Below are 12,630 nucleotides of genomic sequence, written 5' to 3' on the forward strand. Positions count from 1 at the left end.
CCTATTAGATCCTAGCAAGTTCAAGCTGCTGATTTCAGATTTGTATGAAACAACCTCATTATGAAGCTAAGAAAAATGTATGCAAGGCTGTTCAGGGTGTAGTGCTGCTAACATGACCATTGCTCAATGCAAACGAGTACCTTGAGGTACTTCACACCACACACAGGAATTGCAGAATGACAGAATAGTAGGGGTTGGCAGGGACCTCTGTGGGTCACCCAGTCCAACCCTCCTGCCGAAGCAGGGTCACCCAGAGCAGGCTGCACAGGAGTTTGTCCAGGCGGGTCTTGAATATCTCCAGAGGAGGAGACTCCACAACCTCCCTGGGCAGCCTGGGCCAGGGCTCCGTCACCCTCAGAGGGAAGAAGTTCTTCCTCATCTTCAGATGGAACTTCCTGTGCCTCAGTTTGTGCCCATTGCCCCTTTTCCTGTCACTGGGCACCACTGAAAAGAGTCTGGCCCCATCCTCCTGACACCCACCCTGCAGATATTTGTAAGCATTTCTAAGGTCCCCTCGCAGCCTTCTCTTCTTCAGGCTGAACAAGCCCAGCTCCCTCAGCCTCTCCTCGTAGGAGAGATGCTCCAGTCCCCTCATCATCCTTGTAGCCCTCCAATGGACTCTCTCCAGTAGCTCCTCATCTTTCTTGAACTGGGGAGCCCAGAACTGGACACAGTACTCCAGATGAGGCCTCACCAGGGCAGTGCAGAGGGGAAGGAGAACCTCCCTCGACCTGCTGGCCACACTCTTCTTGATGCACCCCAGGATCCCATTGGCCTTCTTGGCAGCCAGGGCACACTGCTCGCTCATGGTTAACCTGTCGTCCACCAGGACACCCAGGTCCCTCTCCGCAGAGCTACTCTCCAGCAGGTCCACCCCAAGCCTGTACTGATGCATGGGGTTGTTCCTCCCCAGGTGCAGGACCCTGCATTTGCCTTTGTTGAACCTCATCAGGTTCCTCTCTGCCCAACTTTCCAGCCTATCCAGGTCACGCTGAATGGCAGCACAGCCTTCCGGTGTGTCTACCACACCTCCCAGTTTGGTGTCATCAGCAAACTTGCTGAGGGTACATTCCAACTCTTCATCCAGGTCGTTGATGAAGAAGTTAAACAAGACTGGGCCCAGTACTGACCCCTGAGGGACACCACTAGTTACCGGCCTCCAACTAGACTCAGCGCCGCTGATGACAACCCTCTGAGTTCTGCCATTCAGCCAGTTCTCAATCCAACTCACCGACCACTCATCCAGCCCATACTTCCTCAGCTTCCCCAGGAGGATATCATGGGAGACTGTGTCGAAAGCCTTGCTGAAGTCGAGGTAGACAACATCCACGGCTCTCCCTTCGTCTACCCAGCCAGTCATGTCATCGTAGAAAGCTATCAGATTGGTCAGGCATGATTTCCCCTTGGTGAATCCATGCTGACTACTCCTGATAACCTTCTTTTCTTCCACTTGCTTGATGATGGCCTCCAGGATAAGCTGCTCCATCAGCTTTCCCGGGATGGAGGTGAGGCTGACCGGCCTGTAGTTCCCTGGGTCCTCCTTCTTGCCCTTTTTGAAGATTGGAGTGACAATGGCCTTTCTCCAGTCCTCGGGCACCTCTCCTGTCCTCCAGGACCTCTCAAAGATGATGGAGAGTGGCTCAGCAATGACATCCGCCAGCTCCCTCAGCACTCGTGGGTGCATTCCATCGGGGCCCATGGATTTGTGGACGTCCAGATCGCTTAAGCGATCCCTCACACAGTCCTCCTCGACCAAGGGAAAGTCGTCCTCTCTGTAGGCTTCTTCTCTTACCTCCGGGGCCTGGGATTCCTGAGGGCCAGTCTTAGCACTGAAGACTGAAGCAAAGAAGGCATTCAGTAGCTCTGCCTTCTCCGCATCCTCCGTCACCAGGACACCCGCCTCATTCAGCAGCAGCCCCACATTGTCCCTGGCCTTCCTTTTGCTGCTGATGTAGTTGAAGAAGCCCTTCTTGTTGTTTTTCACATCCCTTGCCAGCTTCAATTCCAGGTGGGCCTTGGCCTTCCTCGTCGCATCCCTGCATGCTCTCACCACGTTTCTGTACTCTTCCCAAGTGGCCTGCCCCTCTTTCCACATTCCATGGACCTTTCTCTTCTGCCTGATCTCTGCTAGAAGCTCCTTGTTTAACCATGCAAGTCTCCTGCCTCCTTTGCTAGATTTCTTTCTCAGGGGGATGCATTGCTCCTGTGCATGGAAGAAGTGTTGTTTAAAGAGTGACCAGCACTCATTGACCCCCCTGCCTTCGAGAGCCCTGGCCTACGGGATTCCTCCCAGTAGCTCCTTGAAGAGGGCAAAGTCAGCCCTCCTGAGGTCCAAGGTTTTGATCCTGCTTATCGCCCTGCTTCCTCCACGCAGGATCCTGAACTCGACCATTTCATGGTCACTGCAGCCGAGTCTACCTCCGACCTTCACATCCTTCACCAGTGCCTCCTTGTTTGTTAACACAAGGTCCAGCAGCGCGCCTTTCCTTGTTGGTTCCTCCACCACTTGCATCAGAAAGTTATCATCAATGCTCTGTAGGAACCTCCTGGATTGCACCTGCCTAGCTGTATGGTCTTCCCAGCTGATGTCAGGGTGGTTGAAGTCCCAGGCTCCAAGAAAGTCTCCTTAAACATTGCCAAGCATAATGGGATAGGAGAAAATTTTTGCACCTTTTATCCTCTAGGGAGCTGAGCTTTTGGAATTTTTATAATCAAACTAAAGTGCAAATCGACTACTACAACCTGTGTGAAAGAACACAGGTCTCATTAAATTGTGTATGTCTTCAGGGTAAAAAAAAACTACCATTGCATTGGGCAAACAAAGTAATAACACTTAATGTATTCAAGAAATGAGTTTTTAAAATTCAGTGTAGAATCAACCAAAGCTGTGTAAAGGTTGGATTTTACTGACTAATATGTTCCAAAATACTTTTTTGCTAGATAAATAGGAAATATTTCTACTTTACATATTAATACATGCATAATTCAGCCACAGTCGGAGGATACAAGGAGTATTTAAACAGTAAGGGAGGAGCCACTGCATCTTATGATACTTTAAGAAGACTTTTCTGAACTGTGTTAGTAGACAATTAACTTTACACTCTTGAACAAACAACTTCAAAGTTTCACCTACAATATTACAGGCCTACCAATAATCTTGATGGATATGACACAGAAATACAAGTGGAACTTAACTCAAAGCAGCACTGGAAAAGCTACTGAGTAAAAAAAAAGCTTTCAAGTAAGATAAAGACACAATCCACATTAGTAAATAAACACTATGCCCAAAATTGGACCACCATCTTTTTCATTTATGATTTGGCTGGACCACACTTCCCTGGATTGCTTTTCTAAAGGGTTACAAGAAAAGCTATGTACAATACACAGGCCACCGACCACGTTCAAATAAAATACTAACCTCTGCAATTACCAAACTACTCTCCTCAAACTCATCACAGAAATATTCACTACTATGACAAAGTATTTCATACCATTGCGAGAACACATAGTCAGTTTCTCTCAGTTAAGCAGTTAAGCAGTCCATGTAAAACAGAGAGGAAAAAATAAGACATGAAGAGCAACAAAACTAGCAACAGTTAATTATTGCCTGCCATTCTAGCAAAACAAAAACACATCCCAAAAATTTCTTAATATTTCTTTCCTTTCCTCATGTTGACTTGCAGTTCGGGGCATCTGTAAAAAGTTGATTGAAAAACAAGGAGCATTACTAAAGTTAATTTTATTTTCTAATTTAAATACAGGAGTATTACACCTCAAAATTATGATTACAGGAATGGCAGGAGGGGAAAAATGCTGGCAAAAACTCCAGGATCTCACCTGCTGAAGGATAATTCCAAGGGAATTCCTGTCCTTTTGGTTGACACCATCTCTCTGCAAGCGGGCAAGTAACTCCGGCTTCTTGTAACTCTTCAGTGCCAGTAAGTGAATCACCCTGTCCCTGTACGGTCGCTGAGAAACAGTATTGTATGTGTGAGCCTTCCGTATTGTGTTCGCAGGGTTCATGGGTGTTGACCTCTTCCTCTCGGGCACAGCATTTGGAATGCATTGTGGTAGTTTTCTGACTTGTGCTCTTTTTCCTAAAGCAAGGGAAAAAAACCCCAAAAGTGTGACATGGGAGGCTGGGAGACAAGAAAGTTGATTTAAAAGAATTTACTAAGCCAGATAAATTCTAAAAACTGTATTTAGTTAGCATTTCAAGTTGTGATGAGAATATATGGGTAGTAAAGAGAAGCATTGAGCTAGGCATTTAAAAAAAATATTCAACATTAAAAAAAGCTGGTAAATGAGTGATACTGGTAGGAAAACTTTACCAATTATTTATATAGGTGGCGTTTTTATTACTTTTCCAGTTTATAAGCTCAAGCACTGAATAGCCAAAATCAGGCCTTTTTTTTTTTTGAAAAGTACTCTAAACTGTGATGCAAAGGTCTTCCATATAATTAAAAAATTCCCCATTAATGCCTAGGGAGACCAAGTCTACACAATTAATTGCATCACTACTTAAAGAAACTACTATCACTTGGTGTTAATCACTTGAGTTACCCTAAGTTACACCATAGTTCAGACGGAAATGCTCCCCTCTTATTTAATAAGCCCAAGTTTGTCAGAAACAATACACCAAAAATTTAACAGTTCTTGGGACCAAGGCCAGAGAAGTTTTAAAACATGGCCTGCAAAGCACCTTGGAACAAACTCTACAAAAAAGCACGTTTCCAAAAGAAGGAACAACGGAAGCAATGCATCCAGAATTTTAAAATAACACCACCTAACTTGAACCTCAGTTTTCCAGAAAAAGACCCAAATTTCTCTACTCTGTGTTTTTAAATAGCATTTGCTGTTGTACAGAAAATAAATATTTATCAGCATATGACAGAAAATCATCGTAGTCGACATTGTTTGCAATCCAGCAGAGGACGTGACACAACCTAGGCATTTTCCTGAAACCTGCAACTCATGTTTGGTACATGAGGGAGACTTCATGAGTATGGGTCGGAAAACCTGAAGCTTGCTCTCTTCTCTCAGACACACAGAGACTGAGCTGTGCTTACACACTGCTTGTCCTCAGGAATAGCAAAAATCTGTTTCCATTTTGCAGCGGAGGCCAAAGATGTGTAACCTTCCTACCCTGCATGTTCCCTGGACGTTGCCCTTATGGTTTTCAAGAACAAACCTAATCACACACACACACGGTGACATTTTTAGAACAGTATGAACTTGCCAGTTCTTTACTGAGCGTATTACAAACATTTTGACAAGTTCAATGTAGATACACAAACCCCCAGCACAGCGGATACTGTAAGCAGCATTCAAACAGAACACCTCCTGAAGTCATGTCTCTGAATCACTGGAAAAAAAATTAACTGAAGACATAACCAAGCATTAACATGATTTACAATCCCAGTTCCTAATTGGTACGGCATGAAGCATGTTGCAAAGTCACTCCCGTGCCCTACCAGCAACTAGACCTGTCCCACCTGAGCTTCCTCAACGCCAGTCTGGAACAAAAGTACCCCAAAACACCATAACTGTCCTACTGCCAGTCTTCAGACCTCATTTATTTCATGTTAAATATTCACTTACATTCTACTTGAACAACCAACAAGAATCACGCAGATCATTCACATGTAGAACAGAACTTCCCATATGAGAAGTTTTGAAATAGACAACAGCATCTCCTCTCATGTTGCCATTAACGAGCAGTTCAGACAACACGGGGGAAGCAGTCCCAACTCCATGTCCTGCTATTCACCCGTGCCCAGCTCCCCCCATGTCAAGGCCACACACACTTGGATCTGTATCTCCAAAAAGCCACCACGATGCTGGCTTAAACTGCTCTGTAGAAGAAGCATTGCATCACTGCTGTTGGGGACGTCCGTGCTGGAGGAAGGCTGCGGCTGCAGCCAAGCGAGAGCCTGTTTTGCTTAGTGAAGGTGATGTACCTGGTTCAGCTCGCTGCTGCTGGCAGGACCACCTCTGCCTGTACCACTGAGCGCTTATAAGGTGGGTGCTCACCTTGCGTCTATCTGCAGCCGGCTCCAGGCTCCGGTACTCACAACAGTTTAATGACGAATGACACCACCTAGGCGCTTTTTGCTTTGTGGAAAACGATGAAATCCGTGGGAAGATGCCAACATTACCTTACTTTAACTTTTTTTTTTTTTTTTTAAACTTTTCGCAAAAAAAAACCTTAAATTTTTTCAAAAAACTTTAAACTTTTTTCTTTAAAAAAAAGAAAAAAAAAAGACCTATGGTCTTGCGGTAACAGTCCCTTATTAATGACCAAGACACAAAATAAATAAAATTTAATCTGAATTAGTAAGTGAGAAAAGCAAAGTTTTTCATATGAAGCTTACAAATTTGTACATGAGACTTCCTCAATGTTAATTTTTTCAGATTACAAATTAAGGTTAATAGTTTAGCACAGTGTTTAGGTACTCAAAAGCGCTGCTACAAAACCAAAACTTTAGATACTAAACCAGAGAGAATTTAACTGCATGGGGTGGGGTAAAAACCCTCACCTCTATGGTCAAAATATCAACCAGTCAAGCACTATGGGAACAAGGCAGGGCTGACAGGCTTTCTGGGAGGAAAAAAGAAGACTAATGCCTGAATGTGAGGACAGGAGACTGCAAGTCTGTAATGTCAGGGCAAGCTACCTACACCCGAGATCTCTGAACACAGCACCTTCACCAAGAATATGCTGAAAAGATGAATTACTGAGTTTGAAAACTTACAGACATCTAGTAGAAAATTAAATACAACCATACCTAAAAATGGTCCACCAGGCTTAATAACCTTTGTACTTCGATTGCGCGACTCCTCTTCTGCCTGGGTCATGCGCTCTCTGGTCGTCAGATAGGAATCACTTGTTGCACATACTGTAATTTTATTCTGTATAACTCCCAGGCAACTGAGTTGTGACGCTCCAGAACTACAAAAACATTGAAAAAGGTTGAGCCCAAGCACTAATCCAGGTTTAGAAGGATGGTTGTATCAGGAACTTTAAAACCTGTCTTAACAGGTGAAGAGAACTGGGATAGTTCTGACAGCTAGCTGGGCCACAAATGTATTTCAAACGGCCTCTACACACCCAAGCCTTATCGGTTTTACCCGTCGGTGTAATTACAGTTTCCCCACATAACCATATTTGAGAGGCAGACTCAGGGCAGCATCAGTGGCTGTACTGCTCAGGGCTGCAAGGACAACTACCAAGACAACTCAGACAGCTACACCGGCACCCTAATGGTGGGCAGCTCCTGCGCTGGAGGCGTTCCACTGGCCACCGGCTCCCCACTCACCACACGTCTCCTCTCCTCTGCCTGAGGCAGCCCATGGTGGCCCCCAGCCCTTCGAGGGCAAGCCAGCCTCCCCGCTCTCCCCTCATCTTGCTCTCCAAGATGTCCGCCCTCCTCGTCGCCTGCTCGTTGCGTCTGACAGCGCCGAGGAGCGTTGGCTCTTCATGTGCCTACTCCGCTGAGGATTCGCACCGGAGAAGATGCTCTCGGAGCAAGCCCCACACAGGGGGAAGGACAGCGAGGTCTCCTCAACAGCGTCAAGGTTGCCCGTGGGGCTTCACGAGGTGCTTCTGGAAGAGCTTGGCCCACTGTGTTCAGTCCAAACGTGCTCCCGCACTGCACTGCGCCCAGCCAGGAGGACACCTCAACTGACCAACAGCAGCTTGGTTTAAACTAGCCTAACTACCACTGCTCTTAACGAGTACGCTGTCCAGACCTGCCACTGCAATAGCTCTGACCAGAGACAGGGCACCAGCTTTAGTTACCTGAATGACTTCAATCACCCTAAAACTTACTTTCAAGGCTCCAAGAAGAAGCGTCAAGAATCTCGCCTCTCAACTTATTACATTGCTTCTGAAAGCCACAAAGCTCGACCAAGCCACTGACCAGTATTTCCAGATGATACAGGTACAGTTTTGTCCATAGCCCAGAGCTATGTATTGATTCCCTGCTCCGAAATCAGCTTATTTGCAACAGAAAAAAAGGCCCTTCTTGCCATCTAAAAGCACAGCTTTTACCCATTGTCTGTTTCCTGGAACATCGCTGTTTTAGGTGCTTTTTCACCACAGGAGCGGTCAAGCACTGACCGAGACGCTGTGCAATCCCCCTCCTCGGGCCGGGTATCTTCCAAACCCAAGCTAGTTTTGAAGCTAGACCTGACTTGAACACAAAATTAGACTAAATACCTTGCAGAGGTCCTTTCTGGTTTTGTTTTTGTCTGGTTGGTTGGTTGGTTGGTTGGTTGGGGTTTTTTTTAGAACTCTGTGCATGACACTACAACAGTTTCGCACCAACTTTGTGGGCACTTTGCACAAACCGAGAGCTGGCTACAAAGGACCTTGCAAAAGCTAGTCTGAATTAGATTAGTAAATCAACAGAACTACCTAGGCATGTTATTCTGAATTCTTCAGAGAAAGCAGCTTAAATTTAATCTCACCTACAAAATAAATTCAGTTTAATTTAACTCAAGGTGCTCCTTCCCAAAAAAAAGTGCCCTGAAATGCTCGGGAGAGGCAAGCCAGGAGCTCTCACCCCTGGCACACCCTCCTGCCGCTTGCTTTGTGCCAGCCCCAGCAGCATTCTGACCCCTTTCAGACAGAGTTTAATAAAAAAAAAAACCGAAACAATCACAACCCATAACCCCACACGGCCCCAGGCTCCCCCAGGTCTGCCACTAAACCATCCAGCTTTTTGCCAACCCCATCAGTTAAGTGAGTTCACTGGAAGGCTGTACTGTAGTAGAAGAGACCTAACGCAAGGAGGGGAAGAGGAGGATGAGGATGCTGAGAGATCTCCTGTTAGGCAGAGAACTATTAAATCAGCTCATTTTCTGTCTGCTCTGGAAACCTGCCATCTAGACAAATCTCTGTGTCAAAACCAAGGGCAGAAGCTCTCCTGTGACAGAGAACCTGTGCAGCACCCTTCGGAGACCTGCGTCGGTGTGCCTGTTCGCTATCAGCTTCCCAGATCAATACATAAACCCTGCCTGCCGTGCCCTCGTTCATCAAATGGCACTGTTATTCAACACCACTGGACTGCATTGATACTACGCCGAATGCAGTATTCTAGAAGCCGAAGCAAACTTCACGTAAAAGCACAGTATTTTCTTGCCTTTTTGGTAGACGTTAACACTGTTCGCTTTGACTCACAGGACCAGGACAAGGTGCTGCTGTATTGCGTTTTGGTTCTGAGACACCATGGTCAGGCAATTATGGATAAGGTCACTGACTTATGTGGTTCTTAAAATAAGAGAACTATCCATCATGGCTAGCATGCTAGCATGCTGCCAGCCATAATCATATTTACACACGGTTGTGGAATGGATCGGGTCTAGCTTGGACGATGCTGAACTCCAAATGCTTTTAAAAATAGCACTAAGAGGTGAGAAAGTACTCAAAAGGTTACTTTTTTAAGAGCAAAACCAAAAAGAATTCTAAGCAAAAGCAAGTATTTATAATTAGCAAGAAATCATGCTATTGCTAGGAATTAATTTTCTACAGCAGCTCATCGCTAGCAGCATGCTTCTGTTAAAGGTTTTTGCTATATGGTCAAAGCCACAGAATCTACTTAAATTTGCCATGAAAGAAAACATTAAGTAAAACTTACCTTGAGTCTATTTGCTGGACACAGTCAAAGCTTCCCTGAGGATTATCTTTGCCAACATTTGACAAGTAGAAGTTAAATGTATGCACTTCATTTGGCAGACCAACTTTGGGAATTTTAATAAGCTAAAAGGAAAAAAAGAGTTTACGTAAAAACTTCAATCTACACTCTTTTGCCTGTGATTAACTACGACGATAATTTCAAAGGAGAAACGGTATTTTGAAAGTTTTGATACGACTTCGGTCACGTCACTAAAGCGGCCGCTTTGGCACAGTTCTCCCCCCGAAGGCAGCACCGGCTACGCGTCTGTCGCGGCGGTAAGGAACGGCACTGGAAACGCTGCCGTCGCTCAGCCTCTAATTCAGCAAAGCATTCAGGCAGCAAGTCATCCTTTCCCATTTCGTGGAATTAACACGCACGAGCCTAACTTCAAATGCAAGCGCCAAAATATAGTCCAACGAACCGAAGCTCAGCTAACAGAAAGAGACGGGAGCCATTCGCACAGACCACACGGGACACTGCCCCGACTTTGTGATTTATTTGATCCTAATGAAGCACGTACGGGAGCCAGCTCCAAGAAGGAGAAAAACCCATCAACACCCAAATTTCAGGACTAAAACTTCTTAAAGTATAAATGATTAATTTCAACTCCAACAAGCGCTAAAAGCCATTTTCTTTTACTCAGCTCTAAGTGCAATTATTTGCATGAATGTGAAACGTAAATACGTTTTCTGTAAGTTCAGTCAGATGTAACAAAACTTGATTTCCTTGGCTGAACTAATCATTTAGTACAGAATGTGCTGCATTCTGCTGGACCTTAAAAATGTAAATACGAGAAATCGTTAAAAAGTTTGTTGGCATAAGCACATTTTTCAATGTGCTGCTACACAAAACAATACTGCAGCACAGAAAACTACTGCCATCCAACCACTTTGAAGGTAAAATTAGCTTGCAGTAAATCTAAAAAGCTGTTCCGAAATTTGCTTGAATTTTTAATGGAATATTAAATACAACTGACAAAGATATTTAAAAGCAATATTCAAGTCATAGAAATCTTTCTCTTAATATTTTGCCTGTGAGATTGGCCAGTCTTCATAAACGTCAACATCATCAGCACAAAGTACCACAACAAAACAACTCCATTATCTTTTACATTTTAATCATCAGCACTGGCAGAGCTCACCAACTGTTTGGGACAGAGGCTGGACATGGAGAAAGACGAGTCTCCTGAACACCATGTTCTTTTACCTGAGCTTAAAGTATTAGCGTGCTTAGAAGAGCAATCTGTGCATTTTATATAAGAATGGAAATAAATTGGCTATGTTACCAAACACATGGTCTTGGATTATACACGCGGCTTTAGCTTTTAAAGATTATGAAAGTTAACCATCAACCTAAGATTACAGGGGCCCAAATAACACTTAACATTGATCTGTCATCTATAAAACCAATCACCACTGGCTGAGCTTCAGCATACCAGATTTATTCTAAATACTGCAGGTGCATGTGTACGAATTTGACAATCTGAATTCAACCCACTGTGGAAGAGGTAATGCTTTTTTAGCCTGATATACTTTCGGAAAACCAACAAATATACACTATGATCAATCTAAGGCTGGCCCTCAAGAAACACAGCCCAGCAGAGGGAAGTAGGTAACTGTCACTGTGTATGCTAGGACTTCATTCTCAGAGCTTATTTGGAGCAAACCTTTATTTTTCCATTGATCAGCCTAAAGAATGTATACGCATGCAATCACCTTAAACATTAGGAATTCCTGTACGCTAATATTTATATTTAAAATTCTGGAAGAATTGCCATGGGTACTAAATTGCAGAGTGGCTTAAATAAGTTTTGATGCAATAATGTGAAGACGGAAGTTGGCCTTGGAGTGCATTTAAAAACATGTTTGTCACTGTTCCACTCTCTTCAGTGGTGAGGTTTTATTTCTCCAAAATATTGAAAAAGACACTGATAAAGTATGGAGAAAAAAAAAGTCCACCTCCTTACAGGCAGATGCCTATGAGACTTATCACTGACAACTATTTCCCAGATGCAAACTCAGATGGAAGCACTGCGTATTTCAAAGCTCCCTGTAAGAAAAACACTGACGATGATGAGGGAACCAGCTACAGTGACCATCATTTTGCATGAGCAAAGAAAAGGTCTAGAAATTGACTTTCTTTTTTACAATTTTTAGGATATATTTTTCCACAAACTTCATGAGAACCAGATGACCACTCCACGGGCATTCATTAATTTAGAATAAGAGAACGCAAGAACAGTGGGGGAATATTTCTCTGCTAGAAGATTTCAGAAGTGTCAGTGCAACTAACCCAAGAATAAAAATTTAGCTCTTTCATCATCGGTTCCAAAGTTTTATTATTTAATCTGTAATGCAGCAGACACAAGCCTTTCATTTCAGTGAACCTTTTTCTGGAGCTGTTCAGAATATCCACACGGCCAAAAGCTTTGTCTCTTGAACAAGAAAATTTAGTGAAGTCTGTCATAACTCAGATAACCCAGTTTAATAAACTTGGGACAAGCTCTGACGGAAAAAAAATGCACTTTAAGTTGTATTAAATGCCATTAAATCTGATAAGCCTATTTCTCATTTTATGGTTCAAAAGTAAAAGCTCAAACATTTATGAAACGGAATGAAAAATAATTATCAAATGTGCATGTAGTACAAAGCTGGCAGGGACAAAATGCATGAGGATGGAGTTAAATTCACAGCAGTCTTGAAAAACTGGAATGGAGGTCTGAAAATATACATATAACACCCTTCAAAAGAGGCTGTACAAGGTTTGAAGTAAAAAGTCAACACGAGGCAGCAGTGGCAGAGAAAACAGTCTGCAGGTTACAGTTGAGCATCCAACCAACACAAGCCCACGGCATCACGCTTCTGCAGTATCGGGGTGCACCAGCATGACCACGGCAACAAGAAGCAGCAGGCTGAACCGCAGGATGATGTCGTGGTGCCGTGATGATGTC

At 44.0% G+C, this 12,630-nt stretch overlaps 1 protein-coding gene across 1 annotated transcript in view; it reads right to left on the reverse strand.

Moving 5' to 3' along the window:
- ELL2 (elongation factor for RNA polymerase II 2) overlaps window positions 1-12,630 on the reverse strand; it is a 48,496-nt gene that overhangs the window by 17,218 nt on the left and 18,648 nt on the right. Inside the window, exons 3-5 of the mRNA XM_075411412.1 lie at window positions 9,642-9,763; window positions 6,789-6,952; window positions 3,838-4,097 (exon numbers count right to left, since the gene is read on the reverse strand). Coding sequence (XP_075267527.1) covers window positions 3,838-4,097; window positions 6,789-6,952; window positions 9,642-9,763 — 546 coding nt within the window. The remainder of the gene's footprint in view (window positions 1-3,837; window positions 4,098-6,788; window positions 6,953-9,641; window positions 9,764-12,630) is intronic.

Source organism: Opisthocomus hoazin, chromosome Z, assembly GCF_030867145.1.
Source record: "Opisthocomus hoazin isolate bOpiHoa1 chromosome Z, bOpiHoa1.hap1, whole genome shotgun sequence".
Taxonomy (NCBI): Eukaryota; Metazoa; Chordata; class Aves; order Opisthocomiformes; family Opisthocomidae; genus Opisthocomus; species Opisthocomus hoazin.